The sequence below is a fragment of the Gymnoscopelus braueri genome (assembly GCF_963280865.1).
Source record: "Gymnoscopelus braueri genome assembly, chromosome: 7".
NCBI lineage: Eukaryota > Metazoa > Chordata > Actinopteri > Myctophiformes > Myctophidae > Gymnoscopelus > Gymnoscopelus braueri.
Genome location: NC_137608.1, coordinates 33,827,444 through 33,855,326, shown reverse-complemented (window position 1 = coordinate 33,855,326; position 27,883 = coordinate 33,827,444). Strand labels below are relative to the sequence as shown.

Genomic DNA, 27,883 nt, shown 5'->3' with positions numbered 1-27,883 from the left:
CCGTGCGTAGTAAAAATAGAAAAAAAAGTCTTCTTTAAACTTGGCTGGATGACAAACACATAAATAAAAAATACCCAGCTTGATGCTGTGTACAACAATATGACTGTTAATGTTCAAGTTAAATGTCACCATGTCCTTAATGATAAAACTGTGAGAGACACAAACATATTTCACTTATCTTAAAATTATTTTTATAGATTGAAATAAATGATATACCCAAATAATCATGATTGCGATTTGTAAGCAGGAAATGACACACAAATGTGACTATTATGGGAACAACTAATAAGTATTTATTAAACTGCACGTTGATATGTTTTGAGATCAAACACATCCCGGACATCATCTTTGTTATATTTTTTTCCAAACACTGCGTAGGTTGTTCTGAGACCAGAAAAGCCGCTGCATAATTTTAGTTTAACACTTTTTTTTTCTTTTTTTTTACAATAAAAGCTCACTAACAGAATAAAAACCTTTGCGTTTCATCAACAGACACCTGGCGTAGCTTTGAAATGCAGTACCGCCATTGAGGGAGGTTTTGGGACCTAAAATAGGCCTAGAGCAATATGGTACACATCAACACAATGGCGAAACTAAGGCGATCGATAGATACACACCGCAGTTCAAAGTACTGATGTTGTACTCTCTCTCTCTCTTAAGCAGGTCACCATACAGCTCTCATCTCTTGGTCAGCAAATACTAAGTCAACATTTCTCACGTTCCTACAGTACAGCATCTGACAGTATGTACCCCCCCGCCCCGCCCCCCGCCCCCCCAAACCAGTCAGCTGACTCCTCTCAAGATGTCCACTGTCACAAAAGAAGGCTGTTTTAATGGAACCAAAAGTGAAACACATATTTGTCTTGCTTTGTATTTTTCCACAAATTGGATGCCATGATTATATTCCTCTAGCATAATTTGCATATTAGAACTAATATGCAAATACATCCAGATGCCATATGGAGTGTTGCTGGGATCGGGAGGGGTGTGTGTGTGTGTGTGTGTGTGTTCTGAGTTGCAGGGACAGACCCCCAGGGTGCCTGGAGAGAATTTCCCATACTCTCTCTTAGGAGCATATTGTACTGGAAAATAATGGATGCAGCAATGCAGAGGGTAACCCCTGCCTGCACCATAACTCTATGGCTGGGGGGGGAAGGTGGGGGCACAAAATACACAGTGCACCACTCAGATGAAGGGCGGGCCGACGTTGAGAAGAAGAATACCCCCCCCCTAAAATAATCAAGTAGTCAAGTAGAAGGGCGAGAGAAAATAAATCGGGTTCACAGTCCTTCTTCAGACGTATTCTTGAAAAATAGAGATGAGGTGGGGTAGTAGATCTGGTGGCGAGACAGCATCATGTCTCTTTTGCTAGCTTTGATTGGCCAACGTGTTGATCGCGTTGTCTGTCCGTCTGTCTGACCAACGCATGACCCCACAACGTGCTGCCCACCACCATTGGCTGTTGTACAGTATGTGTGCATACAAGGATTATGCATTAAGCTTAATTCATCAGTTCATAGACTCGATTGGGGCTAATTTGTGCCAGTCCCTCTGTCGGTTCAGCCTGTGTACTCGGGAGCCGAGTCCTCCGTCTCGTGATTTGCAAATTCCGAGCCCGTTTGATGCAGATTTGTGGCCAGACCGCCCGTTGATATGTGATTGAGGTGGGGCTCCGGCTTTTCCAGGCTCTTTGGGGAGGTTTTCGATTGGATCTTGCTAATCTCCTCGAGAGCACTGGCCAGAGAGTCCAAGTCACCGCTGTCTTGGTGGTGCGCCTCCCACAGACTTAGTATGACCGCTGATGGACTCCGCTGCTTAGCGAAGTAACACAAGTTTCTGTAGAGGAGGAAGGGAGAAAATCCTGTCAGACTTTTGAGTTAGGTTAGGTGCATGCTCCCTGTGGTATGTCAATGGAAATTGTGACTAGATGTGCATTTGTATGTAAAGTGAGGCCTGTACTGTAAAAACTGTTAATGGCTGATCATTTATTTACTGGATAGAGCGGCTAGGCAGAGTGAGTTATAGTAGCGGTTTTCAAACTTTTTATGCCGAAGGCACACCAATAGGCAAGACAAAATCTCAAGATATACCTATTTACTGTACATAGCAAAAATAGCTGATCTACAAGCTCACAATGCATCACGATGCACCATGCTGTGAGCTTGTAGATCTGCTAAATTGTGTAATAAAGAATTAAATAAATAATAATAATAATATTTAAAACAATTCTCACTATGCTTCCGCTAGGTGAGTTGTCATTAGTGATTTGTCATTAGAAAACACAATGCTAGCTTCCATATCTATGTTGATGATACACATCTGTACATATTGAACCAAACAATGCAGATGCCTGGAGCTCCCTAACCGCCTGTCCGTCCGCCTGCAATCAATAAATGGATGAGTAATAACTTTCTAAGCTTAAATGAGGTTAAGACAGAAATCCTATAGTGAAGCAAAAAATTGACTTCTATGATCAAACCAGAATTATACAACAGGTAGTTCCGACCAAGCAATCTGATTTGGCTGAAATAGCTTTCTAGCCGTGCTTCAAACCAGCATCATAGCACGGGCCTAATCACATTAAATAAATCACTCCGCACTGCAGTCCGCACCTGATTAGACCATGTCACAGCTGTGCTGTGAAATCACGCTGTCCCACGGTAGGAAAACAAACAGACAGTAGCCTGACCCACCGCCGCCACCGGAGAACAAACAGCTACGCAAAATGGACTATGTTGTTAATTTTGACTTATTTGGTGGACTTACGGTTGATCAATGGTTAGAAGAGAGCACACTAAATCGCCTAAAATCCTATAATAAAAGGAATAACTGGAAAAAAGTGGTCAATGGTAACATCCATACTGTATAAATATCCTCCTGTGTTAAAGTAAAATTACTCCCATTTCGTTAACAGTCCAGTGTATGTTATACTTTATCGTACGAAGGTATCGCACGGCAAAAATAGCCGATCTACAAGTTCACAACGCATCGCCGTCTTGACGCGTTGTGAGCTTGTAGATCAGTTATTTTGGCCACGTAACACGATCGTACGACGGAGCATATAGCCTAATGGAATCAGCTGTGTTGATGAGACGATGACTCAGAGTGCTGCGCTGTTACAGGGACTATTTTGTCTCAGTCAAATAAACTCTTCTCTTTAACAGGGAAGCGGATAAGCGAATTTTTTTAATTATGAATTGCCCCACAATATGAATACATTTGGATGTGTTTTGTTGGTAACTGTTGTATAATCGCAATATTACACTCGAGGGTGTGCTTTACCTTACATTATTAGCACTTCTGTGATCGCGGCGGAACTCGGCTTCGCCTCGTTCCTGACCGCATCACAGGCGTGCTAATAATGACGGTAAAGCACACCCTCTCGTGTAATATTGCTTAAGTAACAAGCATAGGCATTAGTGATGTGCGGGTCGGGTTTTTTCATGACCCGCCCCGCCCCGCCACGCCACCGAACCCAACCCGCCTCAACCCGCCCCGCGAACCCATACATGTATATAAATCTATGGCTCAACCCGCCCGCGACCCGCGGTGGGAAAAAAAAGATAATCATCATCATAATAATAGCTCACATTTATACAGCGCCCTTTTAAGTACCCAAAGTCGCTTTAAATGTCTACAGTAGCACAACATTGTCATGGGCTAAATAAACAATTGCAAATTATAATTTTTTTGCTTGTGAGAGCGGCTGACCCGCTCACCCGCAGCCCGCATAATTGCCTCTGAAATCCTGACTCGATCACCCGCGCCGCGGGTTGACCCGCGGGTTACGGGTCGGCCCGCTCATCACTAATAGGCATTGTCTTATTTTAGAGTCTGATTTCATGTTTACGTCCCATATGAATAAAGTTACCAACACAATTCTTTCATCTCAGAACTATCGCCAAAGTATGACCATTCCTAACTCAGCAAGATGCTGAAAAACGAATTCATGCTTTTATAGGTAGGTTTGGCTACTGCAATGCACCTTTTATTGGTCTTTCTAAAACGCCCATTGAAAGGTTGCAGGCAGCGTACAGTATTCAGAGAACTCTGCTGGTAGACTGCTAACAAATGCAAAAAAGAAGAGAACATATCATTCTAGTCTTAGCTAGACACTGGCTGTCTGTGTCTTCGATATTTAAAAGTCCTTCTAGTTGTTTATAAAGCTCTCAACGGTTTAGGGCTAGCCTATGCCTTTCCTAGGGCATTGTGGGCATCACTTCCGGTCGATTTGATCCCTGATACCTGATCAAATCGACAGGATGTGATGCCCACAACGCCGTAGGAAACTTGTGGATATGCAGACCCCCTGTATCTGTATGTTCCAGCCACCACTGGTCCAGTACAGTCACATAGGACAGTGGTTCTCAAACTTTTTCATGTCGAGGACCCCCAAATTGACACTTATTAGCCCGCGGACTCCCATTTGAAAAGATATGCCAAGGCCCCCCCATTAGAGAAGATTTTTACGGCTCTAGCAGTGATTTTCAACCATTTTAATTTCAAGGACCCCCAGTTTGACATGCATTATAGGCTACGGACCCCCATTTAATGGCATTTATATCTCTGGGACCCCAATTTCTATTGTAAAATCAATGTTAATTTAACTCAGAGAGTGTACAAATGGAACCAAATGGACCCGTTAGGGTCCATTTGGTTCCTTTGTACACTCTCTGAGTTACAAACCCATAGAGGTCAATTTGGTTCCTAACTATCTATCATTTAGCTGGGGACCCCCTGGAACTCCCTCAAGGACCCCTGGGGGTCCCCGGACCCCACTTTGAGAACCAACGACATAGGAAATTACAATATGATATGAATACCCAGCTGCTTTCAATGTTCTTCAAAGGACAACAATGGAAATAAGGCCTTGAGCTTTATTGTTACTGTGACCTTGACACTTTTCTTTTCATTTATATCTTCTTTTTGCATAGCATGTTTTGAAATAACTGAAAGCTTTCAAATAGATTGAATCAATAAATCAATCAAATACTATTTGATCCTGAAAAGAGTGAAGTTTCAGGTTCCGATGTGGGTCTTAAGAAGTAATGAAACACTTCACATCATTGGATATCACTTTAGAATAACTATCCCTTATAAATGGTTAATAGATAATTGAAAAGGTGAGTTAATGAGTTATTCATTATTTGTTAGTTAATGATTTGAAACTATGCCATATGAATAGATAGGCCATGGACAAGCTATTAGTAAACTACAACTATTAAACAAATACTTAATAGTTAAGTATTAGAACTAAGTATTTGTTATATTATCAGCAGTGGAAACACTGTGCTCAACATTCCCTCGCTGCCATGACAGAACCTACACACTTTGTCATAGGGTGTGTAATCCAGTGGGGGGCAGTATTTCACTTCCAGTCTGTGGCGCACTATCTGCCACAAGACAAAATAATCCACCCAGCTTCTGAGGCTGCAGCCATTGGTCAAATGTGGCTGAGTTGAAAGGAGCCTAAACATGACAGAAGAAGGCTTATCTGGGTAATTTGGAGCCCCAGAGGACTCTCAGATACCAACTTCTCATGAATCACACACTTAAAGAGAGATTAGGTCTGCCGTGAGCCAACGCATGGCATTGGCAAAGAGGACATTTGGATCAAAAAATACCAGTACAGTGTCCCATAACGAGGATAGTATAGGGTAGTATAGAACAGACTGTTTCATATTTGTAAAGATAAGAGGATATCGAGTGGGATGGGACTTGGAATGAGAAAGTGATATTCATTATGCTGACTGATATTTGCTAACTGTCTGACATAGATAGCAAAGTCTAAGAGGAACAATATGATACCATTTATTGCCTCAAGGGAAAGTCACAGTTTGCAAGGACAGCACAAAATAATGTACATTATAATGCAACAGTAGGCAACATGCATTCACAGTTAAATTATCAGTCTGGTCAGTGTGCTGTGGTAATGTCAACTTGGAAAATTAATATAGGCTACTTACTGTATACCATACATACTTAGCAGTGGGATGCATATAATTCAACATAATTGAGAGAAATATTCTTCCCAGTACTATTAGTATTATTATTATGAATAATAATAATAATCTATATAATAACTTCAAAACATTTTAACCACTTAATACCTTTTGTATATAGCGGTGTCGTGCATGATAGCGATCTACACATTGTGAGCTTGTACATCTGATATTTTAAGTATTTTCAAAAGTAGCAAAAACAGCCAAAATGTTTTTGGGACAACTTTCGTCTATAATAACACGTCCAAAATAGGTATGTCACTTTGTAAGTGGATAATGGCAATTGTAAAAGCAGAATACAGCAGGGAATAAAAGCATGTTAGTGAGTCGATCACCCATTCACCTGTTTGAGAAGAACGAGCACGGACACGGACATGGTATGCGTCGCACAGTGGGCTCACCTGTCTAGGTGTAGTTTCTGGGCTAAGAGCTGCCAGTCCTTGCCTTTGGCATTGGCAGTGTCGAAGGTAGCACAGATCCTCTGGCGTATGGACAGGGGGATTTTGAAGGCCTTGGGACCTGTCTGCGAGGTGATGGTGCAGTCTGTCTGCATAAAAAATGGCACCGACTCCTTCTCGGTCTACAGAGGACCAAAAAGAAATACATAATAGTTTAATACTATTTGTGACATCTGTCACCTGTTCCACCAAAAACAGTCGGATGTCACTGAAGCTCCTTCGGAAATAAATGTCAAAAACCTTGATGCTTTGGGAGGAGGAGGTTGTCATGTCTTGGTCTTCATAAATAGGGAAAATAATTCAGATGAGAAATACAGTTTTTTGGAAGCTTGTAAATGTAGGGTGACATGCAATAACGAGAAAAGTTTAGCCAACAAGTTTTTCAATAGGACCCAATGTTTGGGTTTGTTCCCTTCTGCCCCAGGCTACCTGGTAGTTAGAGCTGATTGGTAGGACTAACAGAGGCTGACGAGCCAATAGCAATCAACAGACTCCCGAAAGGAGGTAATAGAAAGAAAATGTTAAAAGGGGAAAATAATATTGACATTATTGGAAAGATAAGAATACTCTTTTCTGCAGGGCACATACTATATGAGTTCTCAGTATATCTGACTGAAATTACCTTTCCACCTTCTACTTTATTTGAAGTTTCCACTATATAAGAAGTGGTAACAGTCACAGGGTCGTGGTTAGAGAGGGGGGGGAAGACTGGTACTGCAATGCCTTACTTATACCTTATTGCATGCTGTGTCGCTCACAGAAAATAGTGGATCTGCAAGCTCGCAACGATTTGCATCGGGATGTGTTGTGAGCTTGTAGATCTGCTATGTTTTGGTCTGCGACACCGGCACGCAACCAAGTATAAATCAGGCTTAACAGCAGTGTTGCCAGATTCTGTGAGAGAAACAAGCAACCAGGTCTAGGAAAACCAGCCCAAAAGAAGCGACTATGGGCCACACGAGCACGTTAACATATACATCAGCTATTTGAAAATAGCAGATCTACAAGCTCACAACGCGTCGCATTGTGAGCTTGTAGATCGGCTATTTTCAAATAAAATCTGGCAGGGAAATTATAATAAGCATACCTGGCAACCCTGCTTAACAGGCCCTAAGTTATACTCATATCCATCGTGTTGGGACTATAGGCTCCCTTGTTTAGCCACCAGGGTGCCTTCAAAGTTGGGCTTATAGTCACTTTTGAAAAGAGCTGTCTTTTCCCCACACGATTGCCCTCGTTTAGCATCTCACTCTTGTTGATTTTGTTTTCCCTCAGCGCTGCGAGGTTGAGCAGTCACCCCCACTGCTGCTATTTCACTGCAATATCCTGACTGCAAAAAAACCTATGAAGAACTGCTGCATGTTGTCTTTGCTGCAGTCTGTAATTACTGCACTGGCTTTTGTTTGCATTTGCATTTTATTCCGCACCGCGGCTCCGAGGCAAAGTTTTGGGTTCACTGCACACGTCGTGAGGCAGTTGACAAATAATTGAAATGAATTAATCCACATAAATTAAAAATTGTTTACCTGACTTTATTGTTCAAAACTTTACTTTCGCCCCCCATGTCTGACTGTAACACCCATTGTATCAGCGGGTTCAAATACAGTACCAATCCAACCGAATTTCCGCTGCGTGAGGTCTATGTAGCCGCACAAGAAGCTAAGTATAGCCCAATGCTTTTAGAGAGCGTGTCCTTTTCTCTCTATTAATAACAGAATGCCAGCGCAGGGGAAAAGCTGGCCAACACTGCTGTCAATGGGCACTGGCACGCACGCAGACACACAGACACGCACGTGTATACACACACACACATACGCACACATACGCACACACACACACACACATACACACACGCACAAGGTTAGATAAAGGTTGTGTGGAGAAAAGTAAAACGTCCTCCACTGCCTTGGCAAGGAGGAGAAGGGAAAGAGGCAGCAAGGTTTTTTCACCTCGGCCACGGCCGTGTAGACCTGCAGAATCTGCTCGTGGCCCTTGACCTGGCGCACGCTGATTTTGCAGGAGAGCTGCGTGGTGGCGGGGCTGTATCTCTCCAGGGAGAAGGCACAGTGCAGGGGCTGCTGGTTGCTGCACCACACTTGGGGGAAAGGGAATTCCTGACATGAAGAAAGAGAGGAGATAGAGGGAGGGAGGGAGGGAGGGAGAGTGAGGAGTGGGGGAGAGGGGAAGAGGAGGAAAGAGAGGGAAGGAAGGAAGGAAGGAAGGAAGAGAGGAGTAATGGGAAAAGTTCAGTTGTAACATTTCTCAGCACATACAGCACACACGTCTTTGAATCTTTGTCTTTGCTTGTCAGCTGTTTATTTCTCTCTTTTAGTGGGTGAGAATGATTTCACAAGCCACTTAGTTTTTATTGTTATCTCTTGTTCGTTAATTTCTCATTTGTTTCTAACCTAGAAACAAAGCTTTTAGAATTTGTTTACCTGTTTTAATTTGCCCCTGTTATTTTTCAAACAAACCAAATTAGCCTTAATGAATGAAGAGGAAGAAGAAGAAGAGGCAAACAGAGAACAGCGGCACGACTTTAAGACTGCATCTGTATAAGATGACTCAACTGCTTGTCGTTCGTGTGAGCACATTCTCACAAGCAAAAAAAGAAGAAAAAAAAGAAACTGTCACACACAAAGTAAGATCAAAAGGCAGTTGGCTTTGAAGTCTAAGCGATGATAGCTTCATGCGTAGAAATAAGTATTTTTCGAGGACAGACTCAAACAGAGGGGGGTAGTGAGGGAAGCAGCGGGATCCTTTTGCAAATACAGCCCCACGTAATTCTGATCATGAAAAGACGCTCACGGGGCTCTATGTATTGTGCGCGGCGTTCCTCTGAACGTGCCGGGCTGTGGGGTTCGGGAGCGAGATAGGAGAGAATGATGGCCTTTGATGTATAATTAATTTCTGTGGAAACGGGGGCACATCTGTGGGGAAAACGTCCTTGACCTCTGGTGCAGCGCAGATTGCCTGATATCTGCATATTAAAGTGACCTGTAAACGATTCGTAGCGAGGAACTTGCCATTAACCCTTTAAGACCGGGGACGCATCTGTGTCATTTTTAGATTTCAGCTAAAAAGCCTTATTTTACACTTTGGCTATTCAAAAATAGCAGATATACAAGCTCATAGCGCGGCACCGAGTGCCGCGCTATGAGCTTGTAGATCTGCTATTTTTGAAAAATTGAGAAAATGTGTGCAAATCTTTGAATATATATTGTTTTAAAGCGAACATTTTTAACTCAAATATTTGCTTCTGGGGGTCCCTGGAACAAAATATTTTGAGATGGGGGGTCGGCGGCCAAAAACATAATTTCGGGGGTCCTTGACATGAATAAGTTTGAGAACCACTGATATAGAAAACTGTTGGGATTTAGAAGACATTTTGTAGAATCGGAACCTCAGGCCTTAATGGGTTAAAGGCAAAGTGGGGCCCAAGTAGGCCAACGCTATGCCTTCCTAAGGCCTAACCCTTCCGGCTTTGACCCCGTCCGCCCCACCCCGCCCTGCCCCACGCCCGATTCATGTGATACGTGGCAGATAATTGACGGTGGTGGTGGAGGTGGTGGAGGTGGAAAGGAATGATGGACATGGGAGAGAGACCAGCTTGCTCTTTAGGACTAAAAGCTGACTTGATGTATGGCCAGCCACGCGGCCATTATTCTACACCTGCTCCGAGAGAGAAGGGAGGAGGGTGGGTGGGGGGTCGGGTGGAGGTTCACAGAGCCCTGTCTCCCTCCTAAGACCCTCATAAATAACAGCGTAGACACACTGTGGAGGTGTCTGCTTCTTTGTGTGTAACACGCAGCGGGGCCCTCGCCCCTGCATTCAGACATTGGGAGCAATAACACAGCATGGTAGGGACAGAGCACACAACTCGCCCATTCCACAAAGGAATGCCTATAACATTAAAAGACACTTAATTTCATAAAGAATATATATTTATTGCTGTGTACATTTACTCTGAGTGTACTGCGGGGGGGGGGAAAAGGAAAAAAACTTAATCTATCACTCAAATGCATGTCTGCAAGACAGGTAAGCTGATGGCCACCAACGTTTCCCTGACAGATAACATAGTATCTCTCTTGGCCAGGGCCCCCCAGCCCTGCTCTTGGGTGGCGTTAGTACCTAAACTAATTTAATTTCCCCTTTGGAGGAGAAGATTAAGGACTGATCTGCTTAAAACGAATGAAAATCTCTGCCGAGTGTTGGCTCGCTGTCATACCTGACATGTGGTAAAGGGCTTGATGCTCCACAGAAACTGGGGAACATCTTGGATGGACACCTGCAGGCTGAAGGTGTTTGCGCGGAAAGGCAGCATCTTTGGCTCCTCGAGGAGCTGTCCCCCTCTGCTCTTCTCCGTGGCTACCACTCCCTGGAGAGGAGAGGAGAGGAAACGGGAGGAGAAATGTGAGACAAGCAAAGGAAGGAGAGAAAAGGGAAGGAGAAAGGAGAGGAGAGGACGGCATGACAGAGGGGGTAAACATAGTAGTGACTGTGTTATGGCAGCTATGGAGAATAAAATAAGGGGGAAATGTCCCGCTCCGTCATATATGTCATATTCCTATCAGTGTTGCCAGATTCTGTGAGAGAGACAAGCAACCAGGTCTAGGAAAACCAGCCCAAAAGAAGCGACTATGGGCCACATGAGCACTTTAACATATACATCAGCTATTTGAAAATAGCAGATCTACAAGATCACAACGCGTCGCGATGCGACGCGTTGCGAGCTTGTAGATCGGCTATTTTCAAATACAATCTTGCGGGGAAATTATAATAAGCAGATCTGGCAACCCTGATTCCTATGTGTCACAGTATGAAAGTGATTTACTCAACTTTAAACAGCAGCATATAATTAGAAAATTGGTACCAGCTGTCCCCAGGTCCGCCTCCCTGTTGACTGAAGAATCATTTTAGACAAATTGTCTTGGAGGTGCAAACAACACCAGGTATTAGCATCGAGTTTTTCTGTCCTAGCAAATTATGGCCTATAAGCAAAAAAAAAATGAAGGTGGGATGTCCAAATATTTGTTTTTTCAAGCCCCTGAGCCACAAAAAGGAGCCAAATCCAATACAATAAGCACCTTTATTTGAACCTCGAAAAACATTCATGTGACATTGATTTTTTACCCCTATAGCGCACGTACTGTACTAGGGGCATGAAGTCACTGTAAACCAAAAGAATGTGGACTGGGAGGCATTGTCCTTGTATCACCTGGCCGGGGGGAGCCCTGCAGCACTGGCCTTGGTGCTGAACTACCTGCAACCCCCTCAGTTCCCTGCGGGATGCCACAAAGTGAGGAGGAAATACAAGAACAAGAGAAAACTAAAGTCTCTTTAGACTGACACTACCATCCAACCCACCTTCTGAACAACATGACCTCCAGCATATATATGTCACCACCTGTTGTAAGATCTCCATCTCTCATGTACAGTAAATGGTGGGATTTTCTATAGCGCCTTCATCCAAAGCCCTTTAAAATTCAACCATGCAGGCACACTGACAGCGTGGGCAAACCAATGCAAGGCACAAACATGCTCATCAGGAGCAGTTACTAGGGATTCTCAGTGTCTCGCTCTTCAACATGAAACCAGGAGGAGGAGCTGGGAATCAAACTGTTACACTTCCAGTTCCTTCCTCTGCCTCCTGAGCCACTGCCACCCCCAACAAATGAGCTCATCACCAAACGTCAACACGGAACTGGGCTTCCACGAAATGGCCGCCGAGTTGCCTTGTTTTCTTAACCCATTCTATGCGGGAACGCATCTACAAATGTCTTAAAAATGTTAAAGTTTTCTGAAAACCGTATGTTGCTATAATATCAGTGGTTCTCAAACTTTTTCATGTCAAGGACCCCCAAAATTATATGTATTTGGTCGCGGACCCCCGTCTCAAAATATTTAGCTTCCAGGGACCCCCCAGAAGCAAAGATTTGAGTTACAAACGTTCACTTGGAAGTAGATGTAGCATCTGTGTGTCATTTTTAGATTTTGTTGGGCTATTCAAAAATAGCAGATCTACAAGCTCATGAAAGATCATGAAAAGTTTGAATTTCTTTCTTTTTTTTGGTGGACATTTGTAACTCAAATCTTTGCTTCTGGGGGTTCCTGGAAGGAAATATTTTACAAATGTTCGCTTTAAAAAATATATAATCCAAGATTTTGCCACACATTTTCACGATTTTTCAAAAATAGCAGATCTACAAGCTCATACCGCGGCACTCGGTGCCGCGCTATGAGCTTGTAGATCTGCCATTTTTGAATAGCCAAAACAATCTAAAAATGACACACAGATGCGTTCCCGGAATTGAATGGGTTAAATGAAACGTACACGATTCCGGGCCTCATTAGCATCGCATTCGTGGGACGCAAACATGACAAGATTGAAGTTTCAATTTAAAGCATTGGAAAAGCGTGCATTGGGGCTTTAACATGCATCTCCCCAAATTGAATTTGTGATGATGAAAGAGCTCTTTGATTGCCGCTCGCAGGTATTCATCTGTCCTCATTGTTCCGTGTCCCTGTGGGAGGCTGGAGCAGTCTGGGCTGTCTATCCGCAGCCATCTCAATCACAAAGGAGAACAGACAGTGAAGAGAACTGTGACTAAAGCCAAGCAGAACTGACGGATTCTGACTCAGTGACAGCGCGTGTGTGCGCGCGCGTGCGTGTGTGTGTGTGGTTGTGTGTGTGTGTGTGCGCGTGTGTGTGCGTGTGGTGACTGCAAATTAATAGAGAGAGTGGGTAGTGAACGTAGTGTGCGTAGTGGGGAAGTGTGTGGGGGTTACATACAGTATAGTGTACTATATATATATATATATACTCAATTTTTATGTATGTATGTATTAGGGCATTAACGAATAGTGATTTATGGTATTCGAATTATTCGACCCAAAAGTATTCGAATAGTCGATTATTCGGTTTGATTATAAAAAATTAAATAATAAAACAATTAAAACAATTTTTGTTTTGTTTTTTTAATGGCATTGATGACTTGACTCAAGGAATGCGAGTTGACGTCACACCAGAGCTCACAGCTGCGTGTCTGCTCTAGAAAAGCCACTAAAAAAATATATATCTTAAAAAAAATAAAATAAAAAAAAAGTTTTTTTTCTTTTTCGAATAATCGAATAGTGGTTTCATAGTCGAATAGTCGGTTTGATATTCGAATATTCGAATATTCGGCTATTCGGTGAATGCCCTAGTATGTACGTATGTATGTATGTATGTATGTATGTATGTATGTATGTATGTATGTATGTATGTATGCATGTACCATATGTATGTATGTATGTATGTATGTATGTATGTACTGTATGTATGTATGTATGTATGTATGTATGTATGTATGTATCTACGTATGTACCATATGTACCATATGTACCATATGTATGTATGTATGTATGTATGTATGTATGTATGTATGTATGTATGTATGTATGTATATATGTATGTATACATGTATGTAAGTGTGCCATGTTTATTAGCATTTCATTTCAGTGAGCCAAAATGTGCAGTGAGCATGTGGTTAGTGTGTGTCTGTGTGTGTCCGTGTGTGCCTGTGTGTAACTGTAGTGTGTGCATGCCTATCTGTCATTGCCATAGGTGTGAAACCAATCAACCATTGGCCAAATGCAGATGAAAGATGCTGCGAGAAAAACAAATGTGACAGTGGGAAACCTGTTGGATGAAATACTACATCCCTCCTCCACCATCTGCCTTTGTCTCTCAAAACAGTCTGTCGGCGACCGTCCGAATAGCGCTGGAGGGAGGCCACTATCAGCAGTCCTTCCATATATCAGCTAGCATGGCTCCACAATGAGGCCTGTGACCTTGGAGAATGACTTCCTGTCACAAAATGGAACATTTCCGTCCAGTTCCTTTTTTCTTTTCCCCCCCATTTTTTTTGTAATGAAAAAACCCAGTGGAGATAGACAGTTTCAAAAGCTGAAAGGGAGATAGTGAGCGGTAGGCACAGGAAAGCGCTGGCAAGATTCAATCCCAGGTCAGCTTGCGGAATATGTGGCTCCAATTTGAAGGCCCCCCTCACCACCATATTTCTTATCCATGCTGTTATGAAAAATGTTCCTCTAACTCCCAACTTAGGTGGTTTTTTTGTTGTTGTTTGTTTTGTTTTGTTATTTGGAAGTTAAATGTAACCAAGTGGACCTGTTACAAATGGATAAATAAACAGTGCGGGCACCATCTTTTGCTTGGCACAAGATACCGCTAACTGGCAGCGCTAAGCCGCTAACTCATTGCTATTTTCTGACCGACGCAATTGTAGTTTTTATGCCCATCGCCCATGTGGTTTAGATAACAAGTAATCTTGCACCTATTAGCACCCTGGACATGTTGCTGTTGTTAAAATGAGGTGTGGACTCTAGCTCAATCAGGACGCACTGCTATCTTACGCACAGACTTGGCGCTAAGACCAGCTTCAAGTTAGTCTCATCAGCCGGGGCAGTGACGGAAATATTTCCTTACGTTGAGACACAGAGACGAGCGGTGAGGAGAGAGAGGGAGGGGGAGAGATAGGGAGTGAAAAATAGAGGCAATTATTTAGTAATAGTCTATATTTTATTACTTTATAGAATATCTTCAAATAGCTCTCATCCTGTAAGAATGTTATGAACGCATTGCGTCCTAGCTTTCTTTATCTGTCTCTGCTCAATGGACAACACTCATTTAGTGCCACTGGATGTAAAATACGTCCAATGTAATAAGCCCTGTGCCACAGGACGTAAAATACGTAAATAAAAATTGAAAAAAATGTTCAGAACCCAAGATATGATGATTTTAAAATGTTCTGCTCCATTCACTTCTTGTTTAACTTCTTACTGAAAAAGGCTGTATCTCGGCTCCTGAGCACTTTTTTTTTACAATGAATTTTGGCTGTGGCACTGAATGTTATTTTTTTACAATGAATTTTGGCTGTGGCACTGAATGTTATTTTTTTACAATGAATTTTGGCCAGTGGCACTGAATGAGTTAACAAATCGCCAATATCCATAGAGCCCGATATCGTCTCTGCCCTGCTTTAATTGGTGGTTTAAATAAAGAAGAACATCACTGAGAATCACCCAATGATTATTAAGTTGATATGTCAAGATATCACGGATGTATTTACTACTAGATGGTCCCACACTTTCACTTTTACTCAGCAGAAAATTGTCTGCATCTCCTCCAATCTGTCATTTAAATAGCAATGCGCCTATAGCTTGGAGAAGACACTCTGATTGGTCTAATTTATGTTATGCCGAAAACACACCCGTGACTAATTAAGAGGCTTAATACGACCCCTTAGAGCATAGCGCTGAGCTTGCACTCACAGATAATGTGCCATCTACAGTAACTAGCGAAACTGAGGCGGACATGCTGCTGACGCAATTGTGCCCTGCATTTTAGACCGTGCGCCATAGAAAATCTAAATAAGGCTGTGAGGATTTTACTGTGTGGGTATTTCCCCATAATTATACACACTAGATCACTGGTTCTCAAACAATTTCATGTTAAGGACCCCCAAATTGACACTTATTAGCCCGCGGACCACCATTTGAAAATATATGCCAGGGACCCCCACAAGAGAAGATTTTTACGGCTCTAGCAGTGATTCTCAACCATTTTAATTTCAAGGACCCCCAGTTTGACATGAATTAGGCTACGAACCCCCATTTAATGGCATTTTTATCTCTGGGACCCCAATTTATATTGTAAAATCAATGTTAATTTGAACTCAGAGTGTACAAATGGAACCAAATGGACACGTAAGTCTCAGAGTTACAGACCCATAAGGGTCCATTTCCTAACTATCCATCATTTAGCTGGGGACCCCCTGGAACTCCCTAAAGAACCCCTGGGGGTCCCCCGGACCCCACTTTGAGAACCAATGCACTAGATACTGCAAGAGTTTAGAAAACTGACAGAGATTATGATGGTGACGCAGGAGTAAAGGAAGCTGCAGTATGCCGTTCCGTCCCAATTTAGGTCGGGGCATGTGTGAGTCTGGAGGTGCAGTGCCTTGGTTACTATGGCATCCTATGGCATTTCAGACAGGTCGACTGACTCACATAAATCGAATTGATGGGTTATGCCATGGCAATAGGTTTGGTTGGTTTCACTGCTGCATGAGAGCATGGACTTTGGTCAGGAAGTACAAAACCCTGGGCATGAGAGATCACAGCTTCATTCTTCTCTATCTTGTCAGGCCTCTGGTGCATTTCTGCTGAAACCTAGGTGGCTGTGCCAATACGCGTTCTTTGAGGAACTACCGGTATATGTGTGGTTTAGTTGAAGGTGATGAGAAGCGATAGTAATCGCAGCGTTTCATGGAATTAGATGATAACAGCGAGAAGGATACTGTTACAGTATGTCAGAACTGGAGGGTATTTCTTAATTGAAAGAAAAGCGAAGAACTGCATGGAAGCTTTTCTCGATGAAAGTTTTTTTTTTGTTCTTCTCCCAACTGGCTTCGGCAAGAATTAGATTTACCAGCTGGCTCCACTGTTAGTGTAAAAAATGGGACGGATCCAGACTCCCATATTGTTTATTTTGTCTGCTACTGTACGTAGTTGCCATATATAGAAGACCAGATCAGACAGGATGCGAAGCAGGTGTAAATACAATTTTTAGTCACATGGGGATGCTCCTGTCTCTTGCGTCCAAAATGATGCAGGTGCTCACATGAAGGTCTTTGGAACTGGAAATTATATTTCTGGACAAAATTTTATTTTGTCCAGAAATGTTCTAGTGAAGCCAGCAGCAAACGCAAGCTACCAGAGGTGTCGCCAAAAAAACACTCCAAAAAGCAACGATGCGCGGTATAGACCCCTTAACAGACGACGTCACACTGATAAGAACCAGTATGCGCGTGCAGGCCGGCACCAAATGAAACCCATTCTGTCATGTCTCGCTAGGACGCGCCTCACTAGCCAACACACAAGAGGAGGTTGAATGTACTGAAACCAGTGCACCCCGAAACAATATGTTGGGAATTGAATTGATTGCATGAAACAATCACCTGTGCGTCCAGTCTCAATGTTGCTAAAGAAATAATAGGTCTATAACTGTAATTATGCATGGTACTGTTGAACATTATTATTTAGACTCATTGGCCCCGATTCATAACGAGGGTCGTAAATATGGGGTAAATAAAGTTCGTAAAGGCCGGTCGTATTTTGGTAGTCACAAACGGACGTGCAATTCCCAAAGGGGTTCGTATATCCCAGAGACGTGCGTATGACCAGGTGTAGGAGCTGATGAATCTCTAAATCTGCATCCAACAGCATCCAACTTTAACGTCACTTTACGGCACAGTGTTGCCATGTCCGCTTATTATAAGCGAATTTGCGCTTATTTTTCTGTAAAGTTGCTTGTAAATATTGGTAACAGTGGGGTGCGTTTTTTTGGGCTTGTTTCTAAAGTGTAGTTGGTTATTTGGGCTTGCTTCACAATTGTTCAATTGTTTTAACCGGTGGTTCTCAAATATTTTTATGTCATGGACCCCCAAGTTAATATGTAGGCTAATTTATCCCTATAAGCCCCATCTGAAAATGTTTTGTGCCAGCTGGAGGAAGATTTGTGTTGTTAGAATGTTTAAAAAATCTTCCAAATATTCCACATTTTATTACATATTTTTTTTTATATAGCAGATCTACAAGCTCACAACGGTTTAATTAAAGTGCTTATAATGGTCTAAGTGCCAGTTGCTTCTTTTGGGCTTATTTTCATAGACCTGGTTGCTTATTTCTCTCACAAAATCTGGCAACACCGGAGTTGCAGAAGTTTAACTTCTCGTCCAAACTTACAGCTGTCGGCCGCATTGCCTTGACACTGACAGAGAACTTGAACACATCATTCTGATCTGTCTGGAAGCGAGTCCCACTATTGCACGATGGATCAGCTGAACGTAATGTGTAATGTTTACAAGGTTTAGCCCCGCCAGCAAATAATAGACTAATAACCTGGGAAGGATATAACATTGCTCACGTTTACCAGGTAAAAAGATGATGTTGAAAATAAATCCAGGGCATACAAGTGGAACGCTGCTATCCGATTATGGACCAGAGCTTATTGATTACTTATTGATTAAATTAGTACATTTTTGATTAATATATTACTGTCCTACGTCTGAATGGGGAATGGATCTTCTGGACACAGCTTTCATCACTATAGTTTCCTCATCAGATAGTAACATTTATTAGGCTGTTGTGTGTGGCGTTCATGTGATCAATATACAGTAGAGTAGCCTACAGTAGGCTATTAGCCTACAGATTAATACCGCAGCACGGACACATGGTGCGTCAGTCCCTCCGCAGTTTCATTAAGGCATGATAGCCTATTTTCATTATTACGTGACACTTTGGCTGAGATGGCCCGCTGGCAAACACACTAATAATTCAGCTCAAAATGCAACTGATAGCCTAGAAAATAAATAAAAAGCGGTGGAATATACATCATGTCTATATTATGCATAGGCTACAAGCATACATCGTTTGACATTTTTATTTTTTATATATATGTGTTGACAAATGTTGGGCACATAATTATATATTTTATTTGAGGTTTGCCACTGTTGTAATTGATTTTGGCATGAAGAATAAAGCATTCTAAAGACATACGCACATTTCAGCCCTGGTAAGACAGCCTCGGGGCTGACCTGAGAAGGTGCGCACCTGACGCACAAAACACAGACCAAAAAACGTTTATGAATCCGACTGCAGGTGTAGGATTTGTCCTAAATGCCGGTAGGTACAAAATATGGTCGTAAATCCCTTTATGAATCGGGGCCTCATTGTTCTGTGGTTTTATTTTTTTTTTTTACTTCAGAACTAACTTTCTTCCCCTTTGCAAACTTTAACTGACAACTGACTGATTGCTGGTATTTAAAACCAAAAAAGTCTCCTGGGTTCAGAGCGAGTAGGTGACTTTGAAATTACAGTCAAGGAAGAAGTGACTTACTTAGGCAGCTATTAGACAGTACATTATCATCTTTAAGGTCAATCAAAAAACATTCCTGGCTAGAATATCCACTTTAATAGAAGTGCTCTTGAAAGATTGGCAGGGGCACTTCCTCAAAAAAGCAGCAGACCTCTCAAAACAAATTAGTTAGGTTGATCCTTATAGTCCAGAACTAATCTTCCCCCTGCTCATTGTATTAGCCTCAAGTGGCTCAGCGTGGAGAAGAGAGCATCACATATTATAACAATGTGGCACCCAAATATCTAAGCACATTACTTTTCAAACGTTGGTGATGTACAGTTGTTCCACCAGAAGGAGCTCCACAGACTTTTTACCAGGCAGATTCAAACGCTGTATAGGAAAGGACTTAGTTTTTATACTCTGCAGCAGTTATGTGGAATAGAATGGGTTACCTGCAATCAATCAATCAATCAATCAATCAATCAATCAATCTTTCTGTCCAAGAACAAAGGCTGGGTGACTGGAGCGGGCAGCATAATTCTTCCGATAACAAAGTTCAACGAGGCCGTAAGAACAAAATGACATGAATGCGGAGAAAGCGAACAGATTGCCTTGCCAACTGCTCCTTGCACCTCCAAGATTTTCTAGCAAGCCAAAATCACAGCAGATTACAGCGATGCGAACATTGTGTGTAATAGGTCAGAAATTAATTAATTAATTCCATACTAAATGGTGGTGTCTTAACTAAGGGAAATGCAGTGCTCCAAGAGAAACACATGGAGTATTAAAAAAAACATGAATCCACAGAAAACTTCAGTTTCAGCAAGCCAAACATTTGGCTTCTTTCGAAATAGAGTATTCTACCTGCTTAAGCGGCTGCATATGGAGAGACCATAACTCAAGTATTGTGAACCCCAACCCCATATCTTCTGCAAAAACATTGTACTCAGATTATAATACAAGCAGAGTAACCAGCTAACTCACAACCTCTCTTCAAGAAATGAGCTACACTCAACACTTTTCAAGTAAATATCCTTCACACAGCGCAATCAATTAATAATGAGCTCCCCCCCGCGTTAAATAGCTTCTTCAGAAGAAAATCATAAACACATGATGTTGTGCCAATTTCAGTTTCCCCACACTAGAACAGCCAAGTCCCAGTACAGTCTTCACTTTAAAGGGGCCTCCTCCCCACCACTGATTGATTGATTGAATACTTGGTACAGTCAGACATTTAGGCTAAAAGGATAACACAAAACGAGCTTAGAGACTATGACCTCTCTTTCCATCTGTTTAAAAAGACAATCGCACTAGATAATCACACTACGATGCATCATAACAGTGATTATAACGCAATATATAATTATTATAATGCCTTACAACTATGAGAATTATAATACACTCTGATTCTTGAAAAAAAGTCTGTGAGTGTCTAGCAGATATGAACATACAGTGGCTATATATACAAAATCCTCATATCCCTCTGAAATGTACAGCCTGAAATCAAAACCCACTACTACTTTGTAGAGCCACCTTTTGCTGTAATTGCAGCCATCAATCTGTTTGGATATGTCTCTACTAGCTTTGCACACCTAGATTTGGAAATATTTTCCCATTCTTCCTTGCATAATTGTTAAAGTTCAGTCAAATTCCATGGTGAGCATCGATGGAACTCTTCAAGTCAATCCACAGATCAAATTGAAGTCAGGCTTCTTGACTTGGCCACTGAAGGACATTCATCTTCCTAATCTTAAGCCACTGCGTTTTTCTTTTGGCGGTATATGTTTAGGATTGTTGTCGCATTGGTATGTGAACGACCTACCCATCTTCAGCTGTACAGCAGAGGGACGACGCATAGAATGGTGCAATAGACTAGCTTTTTCATTGCTTTGATTAAGGTTGATCGATTTGACATTTTAATCATTGAACACAGCGGCATGAATATAACAGAGTATAACTGATATAGTGCAATAACAATAATACACAATTTATTGATATAATGATGACAATGACAGATAACCTTCGGGAGCATGTGAGAAAAATAGAAAGTGCACACAGCCATGTTCCAGCCACACAACTGAAAGCCAGCGGACATTGCCTGCGGCCTCCACATCTGCCTCTGTTACCACCGCCCACGCACTATACCAGGAATTTATTAAGGCACTGGATAGGTTCAACAAATGACTTCAAATGTACACAAAGCTGTTGTGTTTGTAGGTTAGTACCCACAACCAATTATGTTGCTGTGTGGAGCCTTTCAGATTTTCCTCTACAGAGTATGAACACATTTTTGCTGTATGTTATTTTGGGCCATTTCGCCACATTACCTCCCAGGTGCGTATTGTGTACTGGTGTGGGATAGTCCCAACTCCTTCCCTTATCACAGGGGTGGGCAACTTTGATGATGGAGAGGGCCACTATATTTCCACACCCACTCCAGAGGGCCACAATGCATATACTGTCGGGCCATTCTATGTCACATAAAAGTAGCATAAATAGCAGATCTACAAGCTCAAAACGCGTCGCACTGCGACGCGTTTTGAGCTTCTAGATCTGCTATTTTTGCTACTTTTGAATTGGAATCCTGTTTTTTTTTTTTTGCTATTTCTTTATTTGAATCCTGAAAAGTAACATTTTTATTTAATTTCAAATAGCATTTAGTTATACTTGTGTTAACTTTATGAACTTAAATACAAATACATTGGACCTAAAAAAGACAATAATATTTAAATACTAGTCATTAAGCTACTATAATATAGACTGAAGTAATTAAAGCGGGTCATGTTTGCATGTTTGGAATTGTAACAGCTGAAATCAACAATATATCAGTATTCCGATTCTGCGGGCCGCATTAAGTGAAGGCGGGGGCTGCATGTGGCCCCCGGACCGCCAGTTGCCCATGTATGCCTTATCACATAATATTAATGAACGTTTCCATTTGAATGGCATGCAGTTAAAACAGTAGTTTAAAGCACATGCTAAGCTACTAAGTTGAAAGAATACCACTAAACAGGTAAACAGGAAACTGACTGCATAAAGGCAATCTAGAGTGGAGGAAGAATGTGTATATGCTGGTAGATCAGCTCTGAGCAGACGGGAGTTACAAATCGTAGTACTTGTTGACCCCCAAAATGCAGCTTGCTGCTGATTTGCATACAAAACACCCCCTACGGCACCTCTCCTCCCACACTGTTGCAATGGCGAGTCCCCAAAAACACCAACACACGCAGGCATAGGGAAAAACACCACTTTGCCTCCGGAAATGATCAATTCAGCCATTCACTGCACGCCTCATGCCAATCCAGCTGCCCCAAAATAGGGCAGTCTAATAGTGTTCATTCATTTGGATGGTTAAGCTGAAAGGGAGACAGGTATAGGGGAGACCTATATATGATCTTACAAGATTGTAAAGTTGCTGCGCATATTACAGGACTATTCAGAACCCACGACATTCCTGGGTATTCATGCGAAAAATATTTTATTTGATTATTTTAGACTTTATTCTAAATCCCCTAAAAAGTGGAGATTCCATGACGTTATACAGCCAGGGGAGAGGAAACGAACATCCTGATGCTTTCAGCCAGCACACACACACACTTGGTAGAACCATCTAAAAATCATATGAGTGCTCATGTTTCCACAGGCATCCCAGCTGATCCAGTGTGCTGCCTTGTGATTGACTTTGCATTGAAGCTTCAAATAAAACACACACACACACACACACACGCACACATACACATGCACACGCACACATGCACACATGCACACGCACACATGCACACACACACACACACACACACACACACGCACACGCACACACAGACACACACTCAGTGAAATTGTGCTATGGCAGATAGGAACCCAGGGGACACGGAGGAAAAAAGTCTGGCATCTGCTCTGCAGTCAGGCTGGGGAATTCATAAACCAAATCCAGAATACATTTTAAAGCCAGCTGCCGCTGACGGCTGCTACATGACAGGGAATGCAATCGGGACGCTGAGTCACTCCCGAGGCCTGCTCTGCTCTCGCTCTGTTCTGTTCTGTACAGCTCAGACTCGGCTCGGCTCGTCTTGTCTCAGCTCATCGCGGACCCGTCTTCTGTTCTGTTCTCTGTTATCTGTTAGTCTTGTCTCTCGGGAGGGGAGGGGGGAGGGGGGGGGGGGTTTCGACGTGAAGCTTGATTTCCCTGATGCTCACTGATGAGACTTCAATGCCTGAATACTCCATAGGTCATTGAAGGATAATCAAGTCAACCGCCATAAAAAAAAAAAAGAATGATTGGTTAACATTTGAAAGGCAGTGATTACAGTACATAGGGCTTTGTCTCTCTCTACAAAAAAAAACACATCATGATAATCTATCAGACAGCGCTATTAATGCAGCAGTACTCAAGGGCAACGTGTCTGATATTATCTCACATGGTCTGAACTGGTAGAAAGCATAAAAGGTGTCCAGTCGTGGGACCACGTATTACGATAAACACAACACAAAAGGAGTGCGCTATAACCAGTAGCCATGGATGTCTGAGTCCCAGACATAGTTTCAAGATCATAGGCGATCTCTTGTCTTCAGGGTTGTTTAGAGCTCCCACCCACCGCCACCCGACAGCCTCTGTGAGATAGTCAGACTCTCTTGTTATCCAGGCATAACCCATTAAGACCTGAGGCCGCGTCTAAAAAAATCTAAATCCTAACAATTTTTTGGAAAAATATATAAAAAAATATTTTTCACGATTTTTCAAAAATAGCAGATCTACAAGCTCATAGCGCGGCACTCGGTGCCGCGCTATGAGCTTGTAGATCTGCTATTTTTGAATAGCCAAAGAAATCTAAAGTGACACCGATGCGTTCCAGGTCTTAATGCCACGTGCAGCAATGCCACGACCGCTGGATATGGATAGGTTTGTGGAAGTATAGTGAGAATACATAGTATACCAGTCTCTGCAGCCTGGAGAGGCTTGTGAAGCCTCTGTATCCATTCCTTCAACAATATAAGTCAACCTGTAGCGGTAAAGGTAAAGGAGCTGGGCATCTGAGACGCGGCCAACCAGAGCCTCCTTACTGGCAGACGGAGACTGAAGGTGTGTACTGTGTACTGGTGGTGAGTTAACGTAAGCTGTCAGAATGTGAAATGTCCGTTACTTTGGCCGATCGCCCACAAACCCACAACCAAGAGACCGAAAACACAACAAAGGCATTTTTACTATTAGCTTCTGTTTGGACATCTGCTTCAGGTTCAATGGATGAGAACTGATGAAAGAATCCCAAAATGCCTGATCCCCTGCGATTTCCCCATCTTGCTAATGTGTGTGAACTACTAGAATGGAAGATACGTCGTTAAATGTGCGACACTCCCCAATGCTAGGCATTTAAATGTCCTAATAGAGAGAAACTAGGCAGAAATGTGGTCATTACTGATGGAAACTACCCAATAAAGTATTTTCTTTTCTTAGACACCTGTAATCTTAACCCATTGAGGACTGAGGTTCCGATTCTGCAAAATGTCTTCTAAATCCTAACAGTATTCTGAAAAAAACTTGTTTCTATATCAGTGGTGCTCAATCTTTTTCATGTCAAGTTAAAAAGTTAAAAATGTTCACTTTAAACAATATATATTCAAAGAATTTGAATAGCCAAAGTGTAAAATAATGCTTTTTTCAGGTTTCAATGGGTTAAAATGAGCAAAAAGCGTGCTGACTCTACAGCTGTAGATGCATGCATTATTTTCTACTTGCAGCGGTACTGAACCGGTTTGGGAAAATATGAGAAACTCTCTCTCCTCTTCCCCAACAAATGACACTGCCATTGACTAAGGCACTTCATCTCAATTCCTCCACATGCTGTAACTGACAGAGAACACATGCTGCTGGGGCTGTCCTGATTAGTGACTCAGATACATTATACATTTAACATGCACAAACCTGGTGGCTTTGAATCTAGCCTATGACCTATGTCATCCCCCCTCTCTCCCTTCAGCCATGTCTCTTGTGATTGGGCACTGTCTAATAAAGCAGAACCATCTTCAAATTCTGATAAAAGCACAAACCAAGAACAGTTGGGGCTTTTACTCACTTTGGTGGGGTCATCCCTATATGTTCCCCGGGTTCTATGTTCCACGCCTCCTGCGTATTAAGACCTGAGGCGATTCTTATTTTTTTTTGTTGAAAAAAATCAAAAATAGCAGATCTTCAAGCTCATATGAGCTTGTAGATCTGCTATTTTTGAATAGCCAAAGAAATCTAAAGTGACACAGATGCGTTCCAGGTCTTAATGGGTTAATGGTAACTAGCCCCGCCCCGTACCAAGCCCCGCCCCGCATGCCTTGCGATTGGCTGAATGCAAAAGAAACGAGAAAACAAGGACTCCGCCCCCAGAGGGGACGGTGGGGGTGGGGTGTTGTCACATTCTAATGCAGCCCAAAACCCTCATTCTGCTCCTGGTATGGTGGTGTGTCTAGCAGAGCATTGGACTGTTGACCCCAATAACCCCCCCCCCCCCCCCCCCCGTGATCAAGAGTGCCCGCTGCCGGCACTCTTTTTACGACAACCGCAGACTATTTGTATTTTGATAACTATGATCCAGAATTCCACTGCAATCACGATTCTTGCCAATATGACTGCAGTGCGTACAGCCTATTTCCTCTTGGGGTTCAAAACATGTGATCTTGTCCTTGTCCTTTCTCATCTCATTATATATTACCTTATGAATCTTTAACAATACTCTTACAAATTGAGAATAGTTGATGACTCCACAACTATTGATCGAGTTATTTTCTACGGACGGTACTGAAAATGATGGGGTGGGAGAAGCAGGCTTATGAATGGAAGATAGCTAGCCCCTTACTAGTTTGGCAAACTAATTGGTGAGGAAAACTATTGAAAAATGGATGTAATTATAATGTTAAATCTCCCTCAGCAACTGCCTTTGCCAAGGTTCCCCTAGGCAAAGCAACTTGAGATCCACAGCTGCTCTAGATGAGATGAGTAATCTATAGAAAGATACTGTGGTTATACTTGGTAGCCCCCAGGTATGAACATGTCTAACCATCCGATGTCAAAGCTGGCCATTTGTTGTAAAAGAAATAATAAAATAAAATAAAAATACATTATACGCTCAGTCAACCCCTACTGGCATAACATAAAAAAAAGAAAGAAAATAAATTTAAAAAATAAAAATGTCCCAGGCAGCCAGCCTTATGGGTACAAGTGTCACAATATCCCAGGGATGAATAATATTATTATTATTATTATCTTGTACTGTACCTGAAAGGCATGCGGTGTGTCATCCACACAGTAGACCCGGAGGTTGTAGTCCATTGAACTGGCCTCCATGCTCCCGAACACAGCTAGCTTCAGCCTCTTGACAGCTGTCTGGGTTAGAGGCTCGCCAACTAGGGCATAGGAGCCCGGCTGGTTCAGCAACAGGTGGCAGCACGTTGAGTCCATTAGGCAGTAACAGGAAGAGGACTCCTCCTCCACTGACATCACTTCCTGTAACGAAGAACACAGATCTGAGATGGGGTTTGTGAAAAGCACAGACTGTCAGTGAGATGATGTTGGCAATCATTTCTGGGCTCACTACGTTTGGCTTGGCCCAAATATCCTGTGATTGATTGATTGATTGATTGATGTACTTTATTTAGTAAGACATGAGAACAACAGTACATGGAAGTACAAATTCACAATACAAGGTCTACTAAACTGGAAGACTCATTAAGCACTGAGCTTGTTTAAGATGAGATCCCCATGCACACAAATCATGATGACATATAAGTGACAGACAGATATACACACTACTATACAGAACGTCATACAATCAGCTTACAGGTTACTGGTATGAAGAGTGAAAAATATGTACAAGAGAAGAAAAAAAAGGGGAGGGGGGGGTTAGGTTAAGACTTGGACGGGCCATTTTCGAATTGCAGCCTCCTGAAGGTGTAACTTTAGGGCAGTTTTGAAAGTGAGTAGGGTTTTACACTCCTTTACTCCTTTTGTTAGGGCATTCCACATTTTTGATGAATAGCATGAGAACGAGTTCATTCCCTTTGTTGTGCCAAATCTGGGTTGAACATGATTCGTGGAGCTGTTATGATCGTGGACTTCATTAACGTTTTGGAAGTATTTTGACAAATACAGGGGGATCCCAATGTTGTGGTGTATCTTGAAGACCAGGCCCATAGCAAGTTGCTGTACTCTGTCCTCAACCCTAAGCCATCCAATCCTAGCAAAATGAGCAGGGGTTAGATGGGTTTTGTGGTTGAGGCCAAGAAGTAGCCTTACTAGTTTGTTTTGGGATGTTTGGAGCCTTGTTTTTAAGGCCTTGGAGGTGTTGTGATACCATGAGGAGCATGCATAATCGTAATAACCTTGTATGAGGGCCCCTGCAAGAATCTTCAGAGTATTCTTATTTCTTACTGACTAGACGGCCAATCCTGTACAAAAAGCGTATTCTTTGGTTGACCTTTTTGATCACTCTTTCTGCGTTTTTGTTACTGGAGAGGTT

At 42.3% G+C, this 27,883-nt stretch overlaps 1 protein-coding gene across 2 annotated transcripts in view; it reads right to left on the bottom strand.

Annotated features, from left to right (window-relative positions):
- Positions 1-813: 813 nt before the first annotated feature.
- unc5db (unc-5 netrin receptor Db) overlaps positions 814-27,883 on the bottom strand; it is a 288,363-nt gene continuing 261,293 nt past the window's right edge. For both annotated transcript variants that reach the window (XM_080434213.1, XM_080434214.1), the window contains 5 exons: positions 26,644-26,871; positions 10,689-10,838; positions 8,410-8,574; positions 6,404-6,582; positions 814-1,836 (listed from right to left, as the gene is read on the bottom strand). In XM_080434213.1, coding sequence (XP_080290339.1) covers positions 1,560-1,836; positions 6,404-6,582; positions 8,410-8,574; positions 10,689-10,838; positions 26,644-26,871 — 999 coding nt within the window. In that variant the 3' untranslated portion in view covers positions 814-1,559. The remainder of the gene's footprint in view (positions 1,837-6,403; positions 6,583-8,409; positions 8,575-10,688; positions 10,839-26,643; positions 26,872-27,883) is intronic.